This window comes from Drosophila arizonae, chromosome 5 (genome assembly GCF_054131065.1).
Source record: "Drosophila arizonae isolate 15081-1271.41 chromosome 5, UAZ_ARI_1.0, whole genome shotgun sequence".
Classification (NCBI taxonomy): domain Eukaryota; kingdom Metazoa; phylum Arthropoda; class Insecta; order Diptera; family Drosophilidae; genus Drosophila; species Drosophila arizonae.
The window spans coordinates 13,209,712-13,232,164 of record NC_142925.1 but is presented as its reverse complement, the minus strand read 5'-3'; the positions used below and the strand labels follow the sequence as shown (position 1 = coordinate 13,232,164).

General features: G+C 37.5%; 2 protein-coding genes across 2 annotated transcripts; one reads left to right on the top strand and one right to left on the bottom strand.

Moving 5' to 3' along the window:
* Nucleotides 1-364: 364 nt before the first annotated feature.
* LOC108616811 (uncharacterized) lies at nucleotides 365-6,045 on the bottom strand. Its single transcript, XM_018012246.2, has 3 exons — nucleotides 5,691-6,045; nucleotides 1,472-1,675; nucleotides 365-1,407 (listed from the first exon to the last, which is right to left on the bottom strand). Exons 1-3 carry the CDS (start codon nucleotides 5,749-5,751, stop codon nucleotides 1,088-1,090), a joined length of 585 nt encoding a protein of 194 aa, XP_017867735.1. The 5' UTR covers nucleotides 5,752-6,045; the 3' UTR covers nucleotides 365-1,087.
* Nucleotides 6,046-9,918: 3,873 nt separating this feature from the next.
* On the top strand, nucleotides 9,919-21,941 carry babos (immunoglobulin domain-containing protein babos). Its single transcript, XM_018012244.2, has 3 exons — nucleotides 9,919-10,636; nucleotides 21,171-21,377; nucleotides 21,435-21,941. The coding sequence occupies exons 1-3, from the start codon at nucleotides 10,561-10,563 to the stop codon at nucleotides 21,746-21,748; spliced, it is 597 nt and encodes a 198-aa protein (XP_017867733.1). The 5' UTR covers nucleotides 9,919-10,560; the 3' UTR covers nucleotides 21,749-21,941.
* Nucleotides 21,942-22,453: the final 512 nt, after the last annotated feature.

Sequence of the window (22,453 nt, the reverse complement as noted above, 5' to 3'; positions counted from 1 at the left end):
TGCCCTGGCCCATTGTGCTTGGCTGCCTGCCTGCCTGCCTGCCAGGCCATATGGCCTGCATGTCCTGCGCACATTGCGGAATTCCTACCCACAAACTGCAGCTGCTTGTGTGACAGAGTGAAAGACAGACAGAGAGGGAGAGTGGCAGACTCTGTCTCTGTCTAGCGCGGCGGGTGTTTAATTGTGCAGTCGCCCCTATTCGCTCCACTATGCGCTCTATGGAACTCTGAGCGTGTTCCCTCTAAGGGTGGGTTTTCTTTCACGACACTCTCATTATGAAAGGCTGAAATTGAAGTTTTTATTATTATTTATTTTTAACGGCTTCTGCATTGATTGCACTGCTGCAAAATGTGAAGAGCTCCAATTCGATTTTCAAAATATTTTTTATTATTTTTATTCTTCTTTGTATTCGGCTTAAGACACTTGGAAATATTACATTTTATGCATTTGTTTCATTACAGTTTTAACAAAAATAATATATTGTATATAAAATAAAGATCTATTGAAATTATGAACTATTTGTTACTGCTGGAATCTTATGTTTTAAGCTAGTTACTTAAGTTAAATTTATTTGTTAAGAAAAGTTCAGATAAAACATATTTATAGAATTTTGATAGGGAAACAACAAACTCTTAGCTAAGGCAACTGAATCGGATCAATAATAACATAGTTAATTGTAAATTCTATATACTTTTTCTGGTTTTTCGTCTAGCAGCTATTGATCCTATAATTGATAAGCATTTTCACATATATTTGTGTGTATATATATATAATAAAGCAGATTCGTTCAACATTTGTATATAGGCGCATATATACAGACTATATATATATAATCTCTTATGGCTAATCTAGATTAATAAAGCAACACCTAAGTGGAGAAGCAATCCATTCAAGCTCCACCTGATGGGGGGAGGAAATGGAACCAAGGCATTGGCTAATGCGAGAGATTTGCTCAGATTGAACTATTTTGGATACAAGCTCGTCCTTGATTGTGCGCTGTTCAGTAAGTCCTTTTGCCAGTTGAAAAAGTACAAGGTGGTGCCGGTGGTGCATTCATTAGTTAAATGTGTGTGGATTTTGTTGTGGCTTAGAAATGTGCACGGATAAGTATACTGAGAATGAGACATTTCAGAGCTGTTGGCCAGCTGAGCGCTGGAGGCGCCGAGCTGTGGCCAGCCGGCGTCGCGTTTGGCTGCGGAGGACTTGGTGGCGTCGGTGCCAACTTGACGGAGATGTCGCGCCGCACACCCGACGGCAGCACCTCACAGTGGAAGCTGTGGCCCGTTGCATTGGCCAGGGGGGCAAGCAGTACGAAGGGGCTGTCCAGCTTGTAGATGTCGATCACCGACTGATTGCCGTTCACGACCAGCGTCTCCTCGCGATACCAGAGAATCACATGGTGTTTGGCTGCAATGGAATGGAACATGAAAGCCGGAACCCATCTCAACTGGCTGCAATCATCAATCCATACCATCGTAGTTCTTCACTGGGCAGTCGATCTTCACATTGCTCGCACTGGCATCGACGTGCACGACGCCCGCCTTCTGGTTGAAGAAGGGCACCAGTGGAGCCGCCGTCGACTTGGCCAAGTTGCCAGGCGAGCGCGCTGAATCATCTTCCCCATAGTCATTCTCGTTCTCATTCTCATAGTCGCTCGACATCTCCTCAGCGTGTGCTGAAATACATATACATAGATTAGTAAATGTGGGCGAGGCAAGGTCAACAGCACACCTGGACGTAATTAAGCTCCAATTATGCATTGAAAACCACTCTATGGCAGACCCAATCCCTCCCCTCCCGCCCTCAACGAACTCTTTCAGATTTTCGAGCTTAGCTAGGCCTAAGCTTAGATTCCCAAACGCCCAGCTACACCCACTCGACGGCAACAACATAAAACCATTAGGAAATGGGCGCAGCTCTGGCCACTGGCAGCGTGTCAACGCCCATTTCACAGCTCATAGTCCCCATAGTTTCCCGAGTCTTTCTACACATGCCATGCCCAGCCGTGCCACGCCACGCCATGTCAGCGCTTCGAGGTCATTATATGTTTCAGCGGGAATTGTCTATGCGTCCGTTCGTCCATCCGTTTGTCCGTTCGTCATTCTGGACAGACATTTTTCGGGATTTCAAACACGGGTATGCTTTGTATATTGATTTATGTCAAGGCTCCCGCAATATGGTTCGCTTGCGTCATTTGCACTTTTAGTTCGTCGCTCAAATTGGCAAATACCCGCTATAAGCCACAGCCACAGCCACAGCGTGTGCTAATTTATTTATCCTGTTTATCGAACGCTTAGCCACCAACTTGTGGGAGTCCACGGAAATTGGGTCACAGCTCTAGAAAGCTAGGGAGCTTCGTGCGAGACTTGAGCTCAAGATGCATGAATACTTGTAGTTATGTGAAATAATAACTGTTAAGTATGTTAAGTACTTGGTAATTGCAGCAATTAGATAAGTAAAGCAATCGCAATAGTTGAGCAATGGAAATTATAAACTTAAATTTAATTATAGGTCAAAGTGTTGTTAGTTAAGCAACAGCTGTAAATACAGATTTTCATTAAAACTCAGAGAACTGTCAACTAGCTGCATTTATAGCTATAAAGACTAAATAATAGTAATTGACATTTTAGCTAATTGCAAACCAGTTTAAATATAATCGAAATGCCAATTATAATCCAAGTTGAAAGCAACAAATGTTTCTACTACTGTGATATATTATAACAATTTTAAGGTATTTTTTAATGGTATTGTAATTTTAGTATTTAAAAATAAATTTTAATGATGTCAATTATATCTAAGTTAGGTTTTCTATTAAATTCTTTAATATTCTACGCTGACTTGTTTTAAAATAAGCAAACAATTTGAAAGAGAACTACGAGATTATTTTTTTGTCAAACATGTCGTGTATAGTGGAGTGAGCTTATAGATAATTCAATTCAAGATTTATTATTTTAGATCGAATACATACATATATGTAAGAAGTAAAGTGAGACATGGCTCATCCTATAAGACATATGAAGATACTCTCGAATATCATCAATAGCTATCATTTTAGAGCAACTTCAACATTTAAGTCATGTTATAACTTGTTGCTTAGGTATGACATACTTATAGAGACAAGTAGACGAATAGACTTATCTTTATATGGATATAGCCTGGACATATAGAGACGAATTAACTTCCCTTTATCTGTTCGTTTCATTAGACTCATCTTAATCTATTCGTCTCTGTACACACTTCTCTTTGATAGACTTTTCTTTATATAGATATAACCAGAACATATAGCGACGAATTGACTTCCCTTTATATATATATTCATCTCTATAGAGACTTCTCTTTATCTATTCGCCTTTATAGAGACATCTCCCTATCTATTCTTTATAGAGACTTCTCTTTATCTATTCGTCTTACAAAAAGGATCAAGGTCAAAGCTGCACTATCTAAATTCTCAAGCCTTCATTAGCAGCTCAACTGTCAATGCTGTTTACATATTAATAATAATTAAAGAAGAACACAATTCATTCACCCATTCATGCACTCATTTCCCCGTATTCATTTAGCCGCTTGATTATTCAAAGTCACTTTAATCATGTTGATATTTTTATCCAATGTGCTCATTGTCCCCTCTCCCACTGTCCACTCCATGGATGAGTGTGTGCTGTGACACTAATTTGTCCATTTGCGGTTAGCCACACAAGTGCGTACAGCTCATCAGCACGGTGGTGCCGAGTCAGTGGTGCTCGGTGGTTCGGTGGTTCGCAGGCTCGATGGTGGTGCGCACTACACGCGCCGTCTTCCGAATTTCATCAATTTGTCATCGCTTCGGTCGGCCACAAGACGCGATTCCCATAGATGATTTGCGCGGTTTACAAGGAAATTCTCTATTGCTAAATATACGTCTAGACGTGACTCTATTGTCGATAAGTTAGATTCTCTTATAGATGGATCTATTGCCATATTGTGAATAGTTAACTGGATGTGAATAGAAATGAATAACTCGACATTTGCATTCATTAATATGCGAATAGTTTAGAGCTTGTAAACAGACTCGACGAAATATTCCATTTAATATTCTATTATTATTATATGACATATACATAAATATATATATATGTACGTATGCATATACATACACATTTATATATATGCATATATAATTATGCTGCTGAATATTGTTCCAAGAATTGCAATAAAAAAATCTAATAAAAATTTTAAAATTAAGAGAGCAATTGCTGCTGGTGTGAAACTTTTGATTCTCTTAAATTTTCTCTCTTAAACTTTGCATGACTCCAATTAATTTTGCAAGCTCTTTAACTGTAAATGTTTTCTAAGCAATCTAAGTTCTGTTATGCTATTATGTTTAAGCTTTATTCGAAATCAGCTAAATTTGCAAATTTGACTCTTATCTAAAAAAGAGAACTAAAAGTAAGCTAAATTTGTTTTTGAAAAACTTAGTCTGCATTGAGAAAATTATTTTATAAGAATTTGAAGACAAAAAAAATAATCCGTAAGTCCACATATTTTACAACTTTGAAAGTATTAAAGAAATCACAAGTTAATTAAAAAAATTGTAGCAAATTAATAGGTGTAATATTTCAGCTGATTCTTATGCTCTCGATTTCTCTATATGGCAGATAAATAAGATAAATAAAGTTAGAGTAAAACCTTCATAAACTTCCGATCCCATCACTTTAACAGATAAGCATATATAAAAGTATTTAGTGCAAACTCTAGTTTGGTTTACATTAACGTAAAGCCCTCATACTGTTTTCACTCCAAGCATATTAAATATTAAATTCCTTAACTCAGATTCCACACAAGATATGAAAAGTTTACTTAAAGCTCATTGCAAACATTTTATAGCACATTTTAGAGTCTAGCTGGATTTAAAGATATTTAAATAGTTGCAAAGTAATCAGCGTATGCAAATTGGCGTAGGCCGTTAAATGCTGCCACCAAAATGTTAGAGGGAGGCTAATGCACCAGAGACGATGGCTGGGTTGGGTTGGGTTGAGTGGTGTTGGGTTGGGTTAATCCATCGATTTCTTGAGCGTTGCCTCCTCGCGCATTCTCTCATTTTCCCATTTTGCACTTTGTGCTATGCATCCAGTTTTGGATATACTGCAGGCACTTTGCCTAATCACGCCATAATCTATGTGCTTATACAACTTGAAGGATTGTTTACCCGGCAACATTTTTGTAGTCCACAGAGATGCAAAGTGGATGCCGCCATATGGCAACAATGAATCGAGCTAGGCAACCTTGGCAAGTGTATTATATGTGCTCATAATATCTATTCTTTGAATAGTTTTTATGCAATACAATGAAAAGTGGAAAATCTTATGAGTATATATACTACATGTCTATATAATTGGCAGATCTGTCAACATGGCGTATGATTGATAAACTTAGTATGTTGGCATCGCTCAATTGGCTAAGATGGCTAGAGACAAGGCTAATGGATCAGATGAATATTCCATGAAAACAGATGCCATAGATTTTAGCACAAATTGCAAATGTATGTATGTATGTGTATGTGTGAGTCGTTATGAATGCCAAGTGTGCTATAAATAATTGTGTGTGCGTGATGTGAATGGACCGAATGCAAATGCGAAGAACTTATATTCGAAAACATTGAACAGATTCTAATTGGAATCCAACTGGATAGTGTAATGCAGCAGGATTTGTACCTGACATCCACAGAGATCCAAGGCTGAGTGCCAGCAGCAGGAGATGCGTCATTCGCCACATTTTATTATGATTATATTTTTTATTGTAACTCGACTGCAGTTGAGCTGGAAATCCTTATCACTTTGCTCTACGATATATATAGTTCTTTTTCTTCTGTTATTTGTTTTTATTTGGCTTTAACCAGACCCGGAGAAACCCGTTCACACTGAGCGACACTGAGAAACTGAACTTTTGCGTGGGTTGCTTTGGTTGTTTGGTCGCTTTGCTCGTGGCGTCGCGCCGTTTCGCGTCGCTTCTCGCAGAGAATAAGAAGAGCACACCACGAATCGTGTAGGACGACTGCAGCATAAAAAAAGGAAATAAAAACGAAAACTATGCGAATGCGAACGCAAACGCGAACGCGAATGATGATGGCCGATGACTCACAGCAGCGGCAAACTTTGCTGCCCAATTGGAAATTTACTGGGCGAGCAGAGCGCGCCACACAGGACTCATTGGCATACATATGTATATGGAGATGTCGCTCAAGTGGAGTTTGGCATTTGGTATGCATCGCATGCCCATGCGCGAATGCGACCACAAAATGTAACTCCACAGAATAACAGGCAGCCCATGGCCTAAATGCCGTAAAGCTGTTGACTTATCGAGGGTGTTCACATGACCATACGTATGTGTATGGGTATGTATGTGTATATGTGTGTGTGTATGTGCATATTGTATGCTATGTGTGCAGGAACGTTACGATGCCTAGGTCAGTGCAATATGGAATACACTGTGAAGACATGAAATATATATTTTTTTAATTTTAAATATTATATTATATATGAAATTAAAATCGTATCATTATTTATATTTATATATTTTACAAACATTTATTTCTTCATCTGATTGTATTTTATTTATTATTCTTTTTTTATGCATAATAATATAACACAAACCTGTTTACATAAAAAAAAATATTTTATTTATTTTATAATATAATTAATAATTTAATAATAATAATAATTTTAAATATTTTCATTTTATTATTACTAAAATGGTTTATTAATAGTCTACAGTTAATAAATTAAATTAAATATTTATTTTTTTTATACATAAATTACTATTATTTGTATATAAATATATAGTTAATAAAATAATTTTTATTATTCATAAATTTAGTTATTATTTTTGTTATGGATTTTATATAATTTTTATTGAATACTTTAAAAGTGATTATAATATTATACATATTAAAACTTATTTCATTTTTCATTATTATTATTATTATTTTAAATTTGGTCTTTGTTATTGTTATCTCTGACAATCCTTCATAAGTTGTTTTGAATTCGTTCTCTCTTCCCATTGTTGTCAGTGTATGCTTACATATGTGGAGTGAGTATATTGCTCGGTGGAAGATTGAAATTCTTTCGCACATTTGCTGACACTTCCAATTCCAAACAATTACTTCAGTTGCTTTTTTGCTGAGGCCGTGGGTCCTGTTTCATCCATCATGAACTGCTCTTTTGCACAAAAACCAGCTAAACAACCCCCGACACACACTCCCACACACACCAATACACACGCACACACTCGGTCACACCACATTTGCTCGACTGTACGTGTGACTCGCGTTGCCAACTATACATAGTTTCTAACGCTCTCTTTGCTGTCGTCCATTGCGGCTCTCTTAGCCGGCGGCTGTGGAGTCTGCGCAGCGACTGAGATAAGAGACAGCTAGAAGCTAGAAAGATCTTGTTTGATTGTTGCTTTATGCAGGCATTGCACAGCTTTTAACCAACACACACACACATACATATAACTGAATTGTCGCTGTTGTTTATTTGATTAATTTGTTTTCAAAGTTGTAAAGAAATTCTCAGAAAATTTGGTGAATGCCGCCGCCGTAGCTGCCGCTGCCGCTGCCCCAGCCACCGCCTCCACCTCTCTGCCTACCAGCAACAATGTGTGCGTTGTCTACGTGTAAATATAAATATTTGATTAATATCCTCGCATTGCTTTGCTCAGCTTAGCTGCAGGCGCGAACATGTGCAGTTGGAGATGAAAAACAAAAACAAAAAAAATGAAAATCTCAGATGCTGCTGCCCCCAAATCTGGAGATTTTGCGGATGTTTACAAAACTTGGCAACCAGGCAGCCCAACAACAGTCCCCAACATAAGGCAACACAAACAACAAGATGAATGTGCACACACACACACACACACTCATATACACACATAGATAGATATGCATAATGCATCCGCGAGATACTCGCGCACAATACGCACTTTGTTTTATGGTCGTAGATTAATTTTAATTGTTTGTTTGTCTCGCTTCAACTCGACAAGATATCAGCAAATGTTGCATTGCATGTTACATGTGTCTTCTCATACAGTTATTGCAGACACTGTCTGCCCACACGAACAACCATATATGTATATGTGACTGCATCTGCTCCCCCAGTCGGCCTCTCGGACTGATGCTGGAGTAAATCACAGCAACGTTTGCCAATCGTCCGGCTTCCCATACAAAACATTTTGCTGGGAACGTTGCAATTTCATTAAGCAAACTGCAACTGGAGACTGCATCAGTGCAGCTCATGCAGCTCATGCAGCGCGAAATGCACCGCAGTGCGGCTGCAGCTCGTCCTTTGCGTCTCTTCTGAGAAACTGCAGCATGTAGAACATATTTAAATGGAAAACACCAGCAAATTGCTCGCTACGAAAATTTGCAATGCCCAATAAATGCGAAAGTATTTGGCACAGGAATGCCTTAAGCAGATAAACATGATATAATTACATTTCCTTTTGCATGCCATTTTGCGAGCCGAATACCAAATTAATTGCCAACCGATTGCCTTTCAGTTAACCTACATAGAGTGTATATATGTATATGTATGTGTATATGGTATATGTCAGCATATTTGTATGTGTATGTATATATAGTGTTAACATATTTGTTTAAACGTGTCAGCTATGTATGTTTCACATATGTTTTGCCTGTATTCTGGGCAAGGGATTCCTTTTCGCTAAATGTTAAATTTAAAATACATAAATGTAAGTTACATATTAATGTAATTAGCATAAATAACTTGGTATTGCTTAATTAACTACTTGAATTTCCCATCTTCAATCAGTGGAGATATATAGTAGATAGTAGTAGAAGGAAATAGAAATTAGAAAATGGAGAGACGATAGAAGGTAAAGGAAACTTCAGATTTCAATAGATTTTTCCCATGCTACATCATAAAAATTCGTATAAATAATAAATATACTATTATATATATATACGGATATAACATAACACCAATATACTCTTTTCACTTTCCGAATGGGTATAGATCTAAAATTTGTTAATTTATTAAAGCTAATCTAAGTACAGTTTTTCTTTTCGTGTCTCAAGCAAGCTATCAACAGTAAAATCTAAAATCAATCAGGAAACCAGCTGAGGGCACTTGTAAACTCGATTTTCCTATGATTATTATTTTGAAAACGTTTCCATATATTGTAGACATTCCATTAGCTGATTACTTGAGGTATTTTTGCCTGGCATTTCCGCAATTCAGTAAACCAGAAGCTAATATATGCTGAAAACAACTGCCTGGCTTGCTTGCAAAATAATCATCTGTAGGTAAATAATTTTTAATGACTTGAAACGATTAACGATGCATCGAATGAATAATTTAGATTTTAGATTAAATAACACGTCAATCACATGCTTGGATTGAGAACATGTCAGGAAACTTGGTTCATAAGTTCTGACATCATAAGAAAAATGTAAAAATTCAAATAAAAAATTAAATAATATTTAAACAAATATTTCCACAAATCTTATATTAATAATTTCTATATGAAAATAATTATACTATATACAATATACGAAAAATAAATTGAAACAATATTATTGTAGTACTTATTTTGTATTATATCAATAAATTATATATGTACTAAAATATTTTAATGTTAAAATGTTAAAATTAAAACTTAAGTATTGATTTTTAACTTATATTTAAAAGATTTGTGTAAATAAAAATTTATTAATTAATAAAAAAATATTAAAAATAAAACTATGCTTCATCAATTGCAATTCGAATTTGTAATGGAAGGCCAAAGCACATTTCTCTTTAATTATAGTTTCGGCTCTCTTTAGCCAAACTCTCTGACATTGTGCACTGCCTCTGCCTTTGCCTCGCTCTCTCTTCAACCACCAACACAACGCTGGGGCCAACAACTATGCGACAAACGGCATTCGTTTCAGCGCTCTTGCGACGAACAGTGCAGTGAATCCCAGTGAGCCGAACAGACGAGAGCCGAAAGCCGAACAGTCAAAAGCCGAAAGCCGAACGAATTGTAAAAGTTAAATTCATAAATTCGCGCCTCGCCGACAATGCGACAGAGGCGAGTTCGTGCAGTCAACTTTTGTGCGTAGACGCAGATCGGAACGTTATCGGCTGGAACTCTTCCCCTGGATTAACTGTGAACACAGAAAGTTTTTGGTGAAGTTCGTTTATCTGTGCCGGATTGAGTGAAGTGTGAACGGAGCCAGAAATCAAAATACTAAAATAACAAAAAATAAAGAAAGAAAGAAGAAGAGAATAAATAAATAACTACAAAGCAGAGTAATTACGCTTCTTTTGTGGAAAAGTGCTGAATATGTAGGCTGAAAATTGGGACATTGAACGGCAACGAAATCAACTTCAATAATTAATTACTCGGCAATAATTTGTGTGATTTTGTGGGAAATCACAAGAATAATAAACAAGCAACAGTCAAGACGAAGACGAAGACGAAGACGTGTGACACAGTTTAAGAACGTTGCCAGAATATATTCCCCAATCTACATTATCATATTACTTTCGAGTGTCGAGCAGTTAAGAGAGAACTACGAAAATGGTGTCGGGAACAGTCCGAAAGAATCAATTGCTGCTGCTGCTGGCTGTGCTACTGATCGCCCGATCTGCCCTGGGTAAGTTTTTGGTAGAGCCCTCTATATACATACATATACGCTATATATACATATATATGTATAATCCAAGTTTTAGTGCAGCGGAAATCTGTTGCAATTGTAGGCGCATAATCTAATCTCTGTGTGTGGAGACCCTTTGAACCGACTTGATCAGATTCAACTAAATACTAATGACTGTCTCTTTGTGTGTGTGTGTGTGAGTCTTTTGGAATTTATGGAACAATTTTTGACCTATATAAAGAGTATTCTACAAGTCAAATGCGCTGAACTTTGCGCGGTATTAAGAGATTGACGAAATACTTTGAGAATAATTTGCTGTGATTCACACTCGTGTGCGGAGGATTAGAGGGCGGTGCTTAAAATAGATTTATATGGATCCTGCTCTTGTGCAGAAGAAATTTTAAATTTCTATTTTTATATATTTCAATCACATTCTTTTGCGGTGATGACAACTGATTCACTCTGGGGAATGCCCAAAAAGATCTACAAAACATCAGAGACTTCCTAAAAAACTTTATCATTTATCATCTGTGTTGAAAACTCTTGGCATTTAAAAGCAAGCGAAACTCGTTTCAGCTATTGCTCAATCATAGTGCACATTAAGTAAATATTACCTGCTTTTTTTTTCTTATTGCTAGTTGAATGCAAACTGTAAAATCTATAATTTATAGGCGAAAGCTGTCACATTAATGCAGTTATTTATCACGATCAATAAACCGACTGCAGCGCCAGCACTCCCTCGATTACATATACTATATAGTATATATATATATAGATGCAGGCACTCATTCAATCGGAAGTGAGTATGCCAATTTTGAATGGCAGCGCGACGGGGTGTGTGTGAGTGTGCGTGTGTGAGTGTGTGCCATTCATTCGCATATCGGTTACGCTGTTAATTATTCCATAGATGCCTAATAGGCGACAACACAACAAAAACAACAACAACAACATCAACAGGAAGCACAATGAATGAGGATGTTAGCAACAGTAACCAGGTAAACAGGGTAGGGCAGAGGGCGATATACCGCAGCTCCTTGTTTCGATTTTTTTTAGTTAGGCAAGCGTGTCGCAGCAGCGTGAGAATGTGTGTTTTTCGAACAAAGAGAGAGAGAGAGAGAGAAAGATCCTCTGCTCCTCCCTGTAGCCCCTAGGCTAACCCCTTTGGCCATAAACAATGCGATTGCTATCAGTTTGATTGGATTGCCAAGGGTGAGCAGCCTTGGCAGCCTTTGCGAATCTCCTAAAAAGTATTTCAGCCCCAGCTCAAAGGCTGCCTATGAAATGGCCATCAATATCGGCGCATTATAATATTGGGTTCGAATTCCATCGCCCTGACACGGGTAAATAAGCCAAATGAGGATCATCAGACTCGCTCTGGTTTGTCTTGTCTACGTTTACCTTTACCTTCTTTCTTCTTTCTCCCTTCTTCTTTCTTGTTTCTCATCACTCTTTGCTCTTTTTCTCGCGGAGCATTGAGTTTCACGACTGCGAATCTGAGAATCGCTCGACAGTCGCCTCTCGGTCGATCACGACAAGGGGCTCGGTCTGTCTTTTGCATAATTCCTCTGGTATTTGCATACATATTTATTTTGGAATCTCTGACTCATGCCTCGACTCGAGACAGCCATAGACAGCCATATGCCTATAGAGTAGATGCAGTAGATACGACGGCAGATACGAATGCAGATACGAGTGCTTCATGTAAGCCGCTCGATTCATGCGCATTGCTCATTCTCTGTTGGCTGTCATGCCTCAGATGGGGGCACTGTGGCATGGGTTGCACGAGCAGGAGGAGGAGGAGGAGGAGGAGGAGGCGGAGGTGGAGGGGCAACAAGCCGCACAAGCAAAGGCAAAAGCAGCAAAGCGAGTTAAACAAACTCGTAACCAATTCTCGACAATTAAAGAATCAATTTACTGAACTGAGCTGGCGAATTGGCGGCTCATGCTGCCACTGTTGCATGCCACCCGCCGCCGCCCCTGCTCCTGTTGCGGCTGCTGCTGCTGCTGCGGGTGCGGATCGGCTTGAGATAGAGGCAGGGTTCGACTTCGGTTCGAGTCGGCACAAGTATGTGTGTGAATGTGTGTGTGTGTGCACTCAACTGGGGCAACAGCAGTCAGAGGCGGGTATTATTATTATTATTTGTGGCTGTGTGTGTGTGCTTGTGGCTTGCTGCATTCAATGAGTGCTGCTCGAGTATATAAGCACTCATACAATAACTCTTACTCTTATGTACTCTCTCAACATTCTATATAGATGTATAAATTGTGCCACATTAAAACATAAAAATTAATCGGTTTGATCACACAATGATGTTCTTGTTGATCATCATCATCATGTAGAAGATGATGATTCAGCTACAGCAACAAAAACGAAAGAGTTTAGCTTTGTCTACAGACAAATTTCGTGTTCTATTGTATTCTAATAGAAAACTTGTTTGATTGATCTTCCTTTTTCTATACATTTTGCGCTGAGCTTTCGATTTTCATTAATATGTCTTAATTGAATCAAACAAACATTTATGAATCGTTCAAAGTTCCTTGGACCAGCATTTTGGGAGAAATTATTATCGAGAATGCAGACGGAATTCTTTAAATAATTGATATTTTTATTAGAAATGTAGTATACAAATGTTATTTATTAGTTAAAAAATTTGCTAAAATCATAATTCTAATATATATAAAATAAAATGGAATATTAAATAATAATCAACATAATCATTTTGATTTTATATTATATTCATTCTAATATATATTTTATTTATATTATAATTATTATTTTAGCGAATTTTTTTAATAATTAAAATTTTTATTTAAAAGGATGCAATTGAGAAGAGTCTTAGCTTAGCTTTGCTTATGGCCAATATAGCTTTGACTCAAATCTAAAATTGCTAGAAATGATGTATTATAATAATATGTATTAAAATAGTTTTTTTTTTTTTTTTTTTTTTTTTTTTTTTTTTTTTATTGAATTGAAATAATATAGAATATATATAATTTTTATGGCAAAATATTTATAGAAATTTTATTTAAATATTTTTAGTGCATTTATTTGAAATATATAAATTTTTTGTATTTTGCATGTATATAATAATAGAATAATTTTTTAATATATATATTTATATATTTTGTTTAACATTTATAATATATATATAACTTTAAAAAATATAACGAATATTCATTAAAAACTTCAACAATTCGAATAAATCATAGACTGTAGCAGATCTCAATACTATTATACATATATAACTGTATAAATGCATACATATTGTTTTTTCCAATTTTGAAAATATTCCAATGACTACAAAATGTGCAAATAAATGAATATTTGATGTTATGGAAACCACTTTCATAAAATATGATTTGAGCTGCATTGGAATTCGATATGGCGAGGCTGGATTATGGATGTCTGTGGGGATATCGCGCCATTAGGTGGCGCACATGAAAGGGAATGGCCGAGGCGAAGCAATAAATAATACAAGAGAACTGGCCACAGAAAGAGGCGCAATGAATTAAAATGAAAAAGAAAGAGAAAGAGAAAGAGAAGAGAAGAGAAGAGAAGAAATAGAATTGCTGTTGCCTTTTGCGCTAAATAGTTGGCGGTGCTGGAAAGGAGTGCCGCATATTAATTACATGCCACAGCTACAGTCGCAGTCGCAGTCACCGCCGCAGCCACTTGAATGGAACACGAGCCCTAGGCCAAGCCAAGCCCTGCCCTGCCCCGTCCCGCCCCGCACCCCTCTAAATGGGAAGCGCTTTTTAGTATGCGGCGGGCGTGCGTCTTCGGCTCGTAGCTGGACTTGGACTTGGATTGTGCTAGCTTCTATTGTTGACCTATTGGATTTTAAAGTACATACATGATGTACATATATGTATATGCACATGGACATACATATATGTATACATATAAATAACATATGTATATATATAGATATGGTTCTTTTTGTTTTTGGCTATGTGCCCGCATCTGAGCACTTGGCGAGGCCGCAGCTCGGAGCTCGCCCCGCCTCATAAGTGCCAACACGTGCACTTTGGGCAACGGGAAACGCTGTCCATGTTCTCCCCCCCCTGTATGTGCCAGAAATGTTTGAGAGGCGCTCTCTGGCTCTGATAATAACTCTGGCGAGGCACGCACAAGCGCCTATCAAATGTAACTGCTCGGCCGGCTAAGTGAAATCAATGTACTTCGTCTATATTTGGCTGCAACTCCCAATTGTAAGTGCATCGGGTTTCGTATCGTACATACTTTCATTTCTATTGCCTTAGCCACTTGATCGCCTGCAATTGAATATCGATTATGGGACAACACGCTCAGCCATGTCCCATAAATTCATGAAGCACATTGATTTGCATTCTCGATTCGAACAGCTTTCGATAATTGCCCAGCAAATGCGCTCGACAAACATCTGTCGACTCAATCCCCTTGACTGGGCACACGACACGCGGCCTTTCAACTCGAATTGTAAATTGCGAATGTGAATTGTGAATGCGAATTGTGAATGCCGCATTTCGTCTGCAACTGTGTGGGTTATTTGTCAATGGGTGTTTGTTCTCTGAATTTGCTGCACATCTGCCGTCGAGTTGGGCCAGTGCGTAGGTAGAGCTGCTTGGCTATATCTCTGCCTCTCTGTTTGACTATCTGTCTGGCTGCCTGTCTGTCTGTCTGTTGGTCCCTCGGGCCGTAACCTGATCGCTTTCAAAGAACCAGAATGCCATTATCATTATCCGCTTCGCTTCATGTCTCTATCTGCCACCATCCATCCGCCACACAAACAGCATAATTTTCGGCTCGTATAACGCACTCGCCAGTTGGCCAACCTGGACCCGAGCCCGAGTCGGGACTGCGCACCAGCAGGGTCAGTCACGTAGGGGCTGGCTGTTGGAAAACCTGAAACAACAGTACAAGACAGACAGACAGACAAACAGCGAGACAGGAGATCAAAGATCAGAGCTCGCTGAGCGCTTTTAGGCCTCGGCCGCGGCCCCAGACTCGGCCACAAATGAGGCACTCGGGCGGCTTATCAGGTAGTAAAAACTGCTGCACTTGGATGATTCCAGTGACTGGCAGAATCCGGCGCAAAGGCAAAGAGGCAAAGGCTTTGCCCGCCAGGCTTATGGCTACCCACTGGTCAGCGTCATTCGGGTCAGCTCTAGGGGTTATTAGCCGAACATTTTTCGAGAATCATTCAGCCTATGATAAATTGTTTCTGGCCTAATTCTGAGTACCAATTAAAGCCAGGAAAAAATAAAAACATAAATAGAAACAAAGCTACAGAAAAAAAAAAAACAAGATCAACTCACAATTGTTATCTTAAACACCAAGAGCATGAACAACAAAATATAAAAAAAAAAATAATAATAAACAAAAACTATTCAGTCCCATGGGAATAAATTTCCTGCAACAGAAATCTGGAACATTAAAAGAGTTATTATTATTATTATTATTATTTTTTTTTTTCATACAATGCTTTGATTAATGAATAAAAAAATTGCAGAAAAAAGTGTAACTGAATTTCTTATCTATTATATTTATATTTAAAATTTGGTAATATTGTTAAATGATATTTTTAATTGTTCTACATTTTCCAATAATATTTTATATATTATCTAAGATTTATTAAAAATTCCTTATAATATAAGGCTTATATAAAAGCAAAGGAATTTTTTCAAAATTTAATGTAGCAATCATTTTCTAAATATTTTAAATTTTTGTAGTCTTTTTTAATGCGATTTTTAATGTTCTACATTTTTAAAGAATTTGACATGAGCAAAGATTTATTTATAAATTTTTAGTAGAGAAGCAAAAACAATTTCTTTTACTATTTTAACTCGAAACATTTATAAAGAAGAATCTACCTACAACATATTAAAAATTTTTGTAGATTTTTTTTCACTTTATTTTTTTTTTTTTTATTTTCCTTAAATTTGATTGATATAGGTAAGATTTCTGTTTTTAAATTCCTGAATATCCACTAACAATATTTGTGGTTTTTTTTTTTTTCAATCGATTTTTTTTGCATGGCAAAATAGATCCGCGTTAAGTTCCCTTTTAATTTTTTTCTTTGCATAAATAAATAATATATATTCTGTGCTGCATTATAATGCAAATGGCACATGGCACATGTTTCAGCGCTTGCCGAAAGAGTAAAGCCAGCAACTGCCCCTGGCTGCGGCATATATCAACTGCAGTCTGCAGCGTCCATTGTGTTCCCGGTTCATTGGCGTTTTTCTGGGAAGCGAGAAGAATTTCTTATTATTGTTACTTGGGTTGTTAATGGCACGAAATTTACGACAGAGCGAAGTCGATGGGGTCAATGCGTATGCTCTCTCTTTATTACATAGAGGAAATTACCGTCCAAGTGAAATGTGCCTTAAAAATTTTCAATTCATTTCAAAGTTGGGGGCGGGCGCCAAACTCAAGCAAGTTCAGTCAACTACACTTGGCTGTCGGCATATCCGCTATCAATTAAGTCACTGAAACCCAAGTCTATAAGCGTGCAAATACCCTGTAATAGGTTTAGATCGGGTATGATGTGCTTAAGCAAACTGTTCTATTAAAAGTATGAATTATATTTATTTGTATATTGTTAGTTTCTACTAAGTTGCATCAATTTTATAGGGCATTCTGCTAGTCGTGCCTTTCTGCAGCAACTTTATCAGTTGTTTGTTATTATGCGAGTGTCCGATCTATATGACAACTAACAATTTCAACACGCAACGCTGAGCAGCAGCGGCGACGGCAACAAAACTGGCTATAATAAAGTGTGTGTGCGTGTGTGTGTGTGTGTGTGCCAAAGAATAATACAATAAAGAAAACAATAAAAGAAAAACCAACAGCCATAATGCAGTCAGTAGCTGAAACAGAGAGAGAAGGAGAGAGAGAGTGAGAGAGAGAGAGAGAGAGAGAGAGAGAGAGAGAGAGAGAGAGAGAGAGAGAAATGGCAGCAGCGAAATACGAATGTAAATTTAAACTTTTTCACAATCGTCCAAATGTTTCCCTCTTCCAATTTTACTCCCGACGCTTTGTCTGCCTCGAGGAGCGAGGGTGTGATATATATCAGTGTGTGTGTCTGCGTGTGTGTGTGTGTCTGGCCATGCACTGCAGTTGTCAGAGTGAAAATGGACATTGTTGTGAAATGCTATTCGATTTTGTGTCCACTGTCGACACCACTAAAACAAAGTAGCACAAAGTGACGCCGACGTCGACTGCGACGCCAGACAGCCAGCCAGCAGTGACAGTGGCAGCAGCTACAGCTACTGTCCGCATAAGCCATGCCACCAATGTGTTGGCCGCATGCACACATGTGGGTGCGGCGATCGGCCGACCGACACGGGCTATGCTCGTTTTAGGGTGGGGGTGGGGGTTGGGGTTGTTGTTGTTGTCGGCTGGCGCAGTGTTTTCTCTTTCCATTCGCTTATTTTAATTTTTTGTGTGCGAGCACCCGAGTTTCAGTTGACCCCATTTCCGTGAAATGTTTTTCCATTCGACTTTGACAAAATATATACACACACACACACACACGTAAACACCAACACACAGACAGTGTGTGTATTTATAAAGGAAGCAATGAATATCTGAAAATGTGAGACGCGAGCAAAAATATGCGAATTGGCTTAACTCGACCGTGCGCAGCTGCGCTGGGATCTGCAGCCGCATCATTGCTGCTGCATCTGCGGCTAAATATGTACTAGTATGTGTGTGTGTGTATCTGTGTCTGAATATGTCTGTAATTGCATTAGTATCTGTAATGCAGCTACATCTGTGCGGCTGCAGTTGCATCTGCTCCTTCACTTATGCATCTATTTATATATCTGCATCTGCATATATCTGAATATATCGAAATGTATCTATATTTACATATAAATATGTATCTGAATATATTAGCAAGTGCATCTGTACCCGCATCTGTGTATCTGTATCTGTATCTGTATCTGTATCTGTATCTGTATCTGTATCTGTATCTGTATCTGTATCTGTATCTGTATCTGTATCTGTATCTGTATCTGTATCTGTATCTGTATCTGTATCTGTATCTGTATCTGTATCTGTATCTGTATCTGTATCTGTATCTGTATCTGTATCTGTATCTGTATCTGTATCTGTACTGTATCTGTATCTGTATCTGTATCTGTATCTGTATCTGTATCTGTATCTGTATCTGTATCTGTATCTGTATCTGTATCTGTATCTGTATCTGTAATCTGTATCTGTATCTGTATCTGTATCTGTATCTGTATCTGTATCTGTATCTGTATCTGTATCTGTTATCTGTATCTGTATCTGTATCTGTATCTGTATCTGTATCTGTATCTGTATCTGTATCTGTATCTGTATCTGTATCTGTATCTGTATCTGTATCTGTATCTGTATCTGTATCTGTATCTGTATCTGTATCTGTATCTGTATCTGTATCTGTATCTGTATCTATCTGTATCTGTATTCTGTATCTGTATCTGTATCTGTATCTTGTATCTGTATCTGTATCTGTATCTGTATCTGTATCTGATCTATCTGTATCTGTATCTGTATCTGTATCTGTATCTGTATCTGTATCTGTATCTGTATCTGTATCTGTATCTGTATCTGTATCTGTATCTGTATCTGTATCTGTATCTGTATCTGTATCTGTATCTGTATCTGTATCTGTATCTGTATCTGTATCTGTATCTGTATCTGTATCTGTATCTGTATCTGTATCTGTATCTGTATCTGTATCTGTATCTGTATCTGTATCTGTATCTGTATCTGTATCTGTATCTGTATCTGTATCTGTATCTGTATCTGTATCTGTATCTGTATCTGTATCTGTATCTGTATCTGTATCTGTATCTGTATCTGTATCTGAATCTGTATCTGAATCTGTATCTGTATCTGTATCTGTATCTGTATCTGTATCTGTATCTGTATCTGTATCTGTATCTGTATCTGTATCTGTATCTGTATCTGTATCTGTATCTGTATCTGTATCTGTTCTGTATCTGTATCTGTATCTGTATCTGTATCTGTATCTGTATCTGTATCTGTATCTGTATCTGTATCTGTATCTGTATCTGTATCTGTATCTGTATTCTGTATCTGTATCTGTATCTGTATCTGTATCTGTATCTGTATCTGTATCTGTATCTGTATCTGTATCTGTATCTGTATCTGTATCTGTATCTGTATCTGTATCTGTATCTGTATCTGTATCTGTATCTGTATCTGTATCTGTATCTGTAGCTGTATCTGTATCTGTATCTGTATCTGTATCTGTATCTGTATCTGTATCTGTATCTGTATCTGTATCTGTATCTGTATCTGTATCTGTATCTGTATCTGTATCTGTATCTGTATCTGTATCTGTATCTGTATCTGTATGTATCTGTATCTGTATCTGTATCTGTATCTTCTGTATCTGTATCTGTATCTGTATCTGTATCTGTATCTGTATCTGTATCTGTATCTGTATCTGTATCTGTATCTGTATCTGTATCTGTATCTGTATCTGTATCTGTATCTGTATCGTATTGTATCTGTATCTGTATCTGTATCTGTATCTGTATCTGCTCTGTATCTGTATCTGTATCTGTATCTGTATCTGTATCTGTATCTGTATCTGTATCTGTATCTGTATCTGTATCTGTATCTGTATCTGTATCTGTATCTGTATCTGTATCTGTATCTGTATCTGTATCTGTATCTGTATCTGTATCTGTATCTGTATCTGTATCTGTATCTGTATCTGTATCTGTATCTGTATCTGTATCTGTATCTGTATCTGTATCTGTATCTGTATCTGTATCTGTTTGTATCTGTATCTGTATCTGATTGTATCTTCTGATCTGATCTGTATTGTATCGTATATCGTATTGTATATCTGGATCTGACTGTATATCTCAGCCCTTTTTGTCTCTCTGTTCATCGTATCCATTCTACATTACCGATAAAAATATCCAGCCCCTCTCTCAGTATCCTGTGTATTTACCTATCTCGCCCATCTGCATCTCCATCTCTATTCACATCCACATCGCATATTGCTCTATTGAAAACTGTATATAAGCTATTAAAAACATCAACATCAGCACCGCCTGATGAGTGCCCCTAATGCATTGGCAAAACAAAAACTTCCCGGTTTGAATTTCAATTTAATTGAAACGTTCAAGTGATTAGCCACCAGGAAATGTGGGTCATAATGGACCAGGTCCAGTTATAGTTGCGGCCAACGCGAGTTTTGTTTTGGCTTTTGTTTCTTTTTATTTCATGGCTGTTTTTATGGCCCTATTGTTTTACCAAATAGTAATAATTTTTGTTATTTTGAATATTCCCCATAGTTTCGAGATGCACTCGTAAAACTTCAGATAATCAGATCGTAAAAGAATTCCAAATTCAAGGTTGAGCCACCCACGCTTTTGTGTATGATGTCGGCTGCGGTCTGGCTATAAAGTTCAATCTTTAGTGTTCCGATTTTTAATGACAGCAACACATTTGAATGAGATATTTTATGAAGCTTTTCCAAATAATAATTAAAGTCTCAATAATTGTCTTTTGCACTTCTAGGCTACCCCTCAAATGCGGACAGCGACGATATGATGCTGAATGACGATTACGATTACGACACGGACGAGCTGAGTGCGCCCAGTCCACAGACGAAGCCCACAGGTGTTGTCAAGACCGGCGTAACAGGATACCGCAACAGGACTCTGACCCAGCGGGGCATACTGGGCGAGGATGTTGTGTTGAAGTGTGATGAGAACATCACAAAAGGTAAGTGAATTCAGGTCAATCGACTGAAATTGAAGCTAATTGAAATATGTATTGCAGAGAACGTCATACTCTGGTACCAGGACTCCAAGATCATCACCAGCGGCAGCAGTGTGGTGCTGCCCAACTTCAGTCTGAATCCGCGGAACTACGATCTGACCATACTGAAGGCGAGTCCGCAAAATGCCGACACCTACTACTGCCAGATCCTGCCCCAGAACATATTTGTGGCCACCAAGGTCGTGCTGGGCGATCATTCGCTGGACGTCATTACGCCGGAGAGCTCCAAGTCCGGCCAGAGCAGTGCGCACCGGCTTGCGCTCTTATGGCTGCTGTCCGTAGGACTCGCTCTGGGCCATCAGCTCAAGCATTAGTTAGGTTTAGTATTAAGCTGCGCTTTTTCTATTAACTATAAAATCAAAGAACAACAAAAGTGTCCAAGGATAAGCTGAAATTGCATTTCTGTCTCCCATCTGTCTCCAATATGAATAAGTAATTGTTAATCGTGCATTTTGCTTCTCTGTAAAGACAAACGATTTATTTATTAAAAACCAAAGTATACAGAAATTATATTCGATTTTGTTTGATTTGTGAATAAAATTGAGGGGAGATTTATGAATTATTATAAAATTTGTATTTTTAGTTGGATATATTTATATATTTTTCGGAAAATTTGTATATGAAATTTTAAGCTGAAAGTCAAGAACTACTCTATTTTAGTGTTTTCAAAAGTCTTAATAATATGGATTAGATAGATATTGCTTATATTCAGTAGTATACTTACTTAGGATCAGAAAATTGCTGTTAAGCTGAAATGAAATATAGAAGTCATCAATAAATAGTATATATACTCTTTAACACTTAAATTACCAAAATATAAATATTGAATATTTATTTTAGATTGACCCTAAAAAATGTAAATTAAAACTTCTTTAGTGCACGTAACTCTCTTGTTTAGTCTCTTCCAGCTGAAAGACAATGAATGGTCTGAACTCGAACCAAAGGCTGATTTTTCGCATGGTATATATCAAACTTTGCGTACTTTCTCATTGGTAATATAAGATAGGAGACAAATATAT

Coding starts and splice junctions, on each gene's coding strand:
- LOC108616811 (XM_018012246.2), bottom strand. CDS start 5,751: ATGTGGCGAATGACGCATCTCCTGCTGCTGGCACTCAGCCTTGGATCT. Junction 1,676..5,690: donor TGGATCTCTGTGGATGTCAG/GTACAAATCCTG, acceptor TATGTATTTCAG/CACACGCTGAGGAGATGTCG. Junction 1,408..1,471: donor CCCAGTGAAGAACTACGATG/GTATGGATTGAT, acceptor ATTCCATTGCAG/CCAAACACCATGTGATTCTC.
- babos (XM_018012244.2), top strand. CDS start 10,561: ATGGTGTCGGGAACAGTCCGAAAGAATCAATTGCTGCTGCTGCTGGCT. Junction 10,637..21,170: donor GATCGCCCGATCTGCCCTGG/GTAAGTTTTTGG, acceptor TTGCACTTCTAG/GCTACCCCTCAAATGCGGAC. Junction 21,378..21,434: donor TGATGAGAACATCACAAAAG/GTAAGTGAATTC, acceptor TATGTATTGCAG/AGAACGTCATACTCTGGTAC.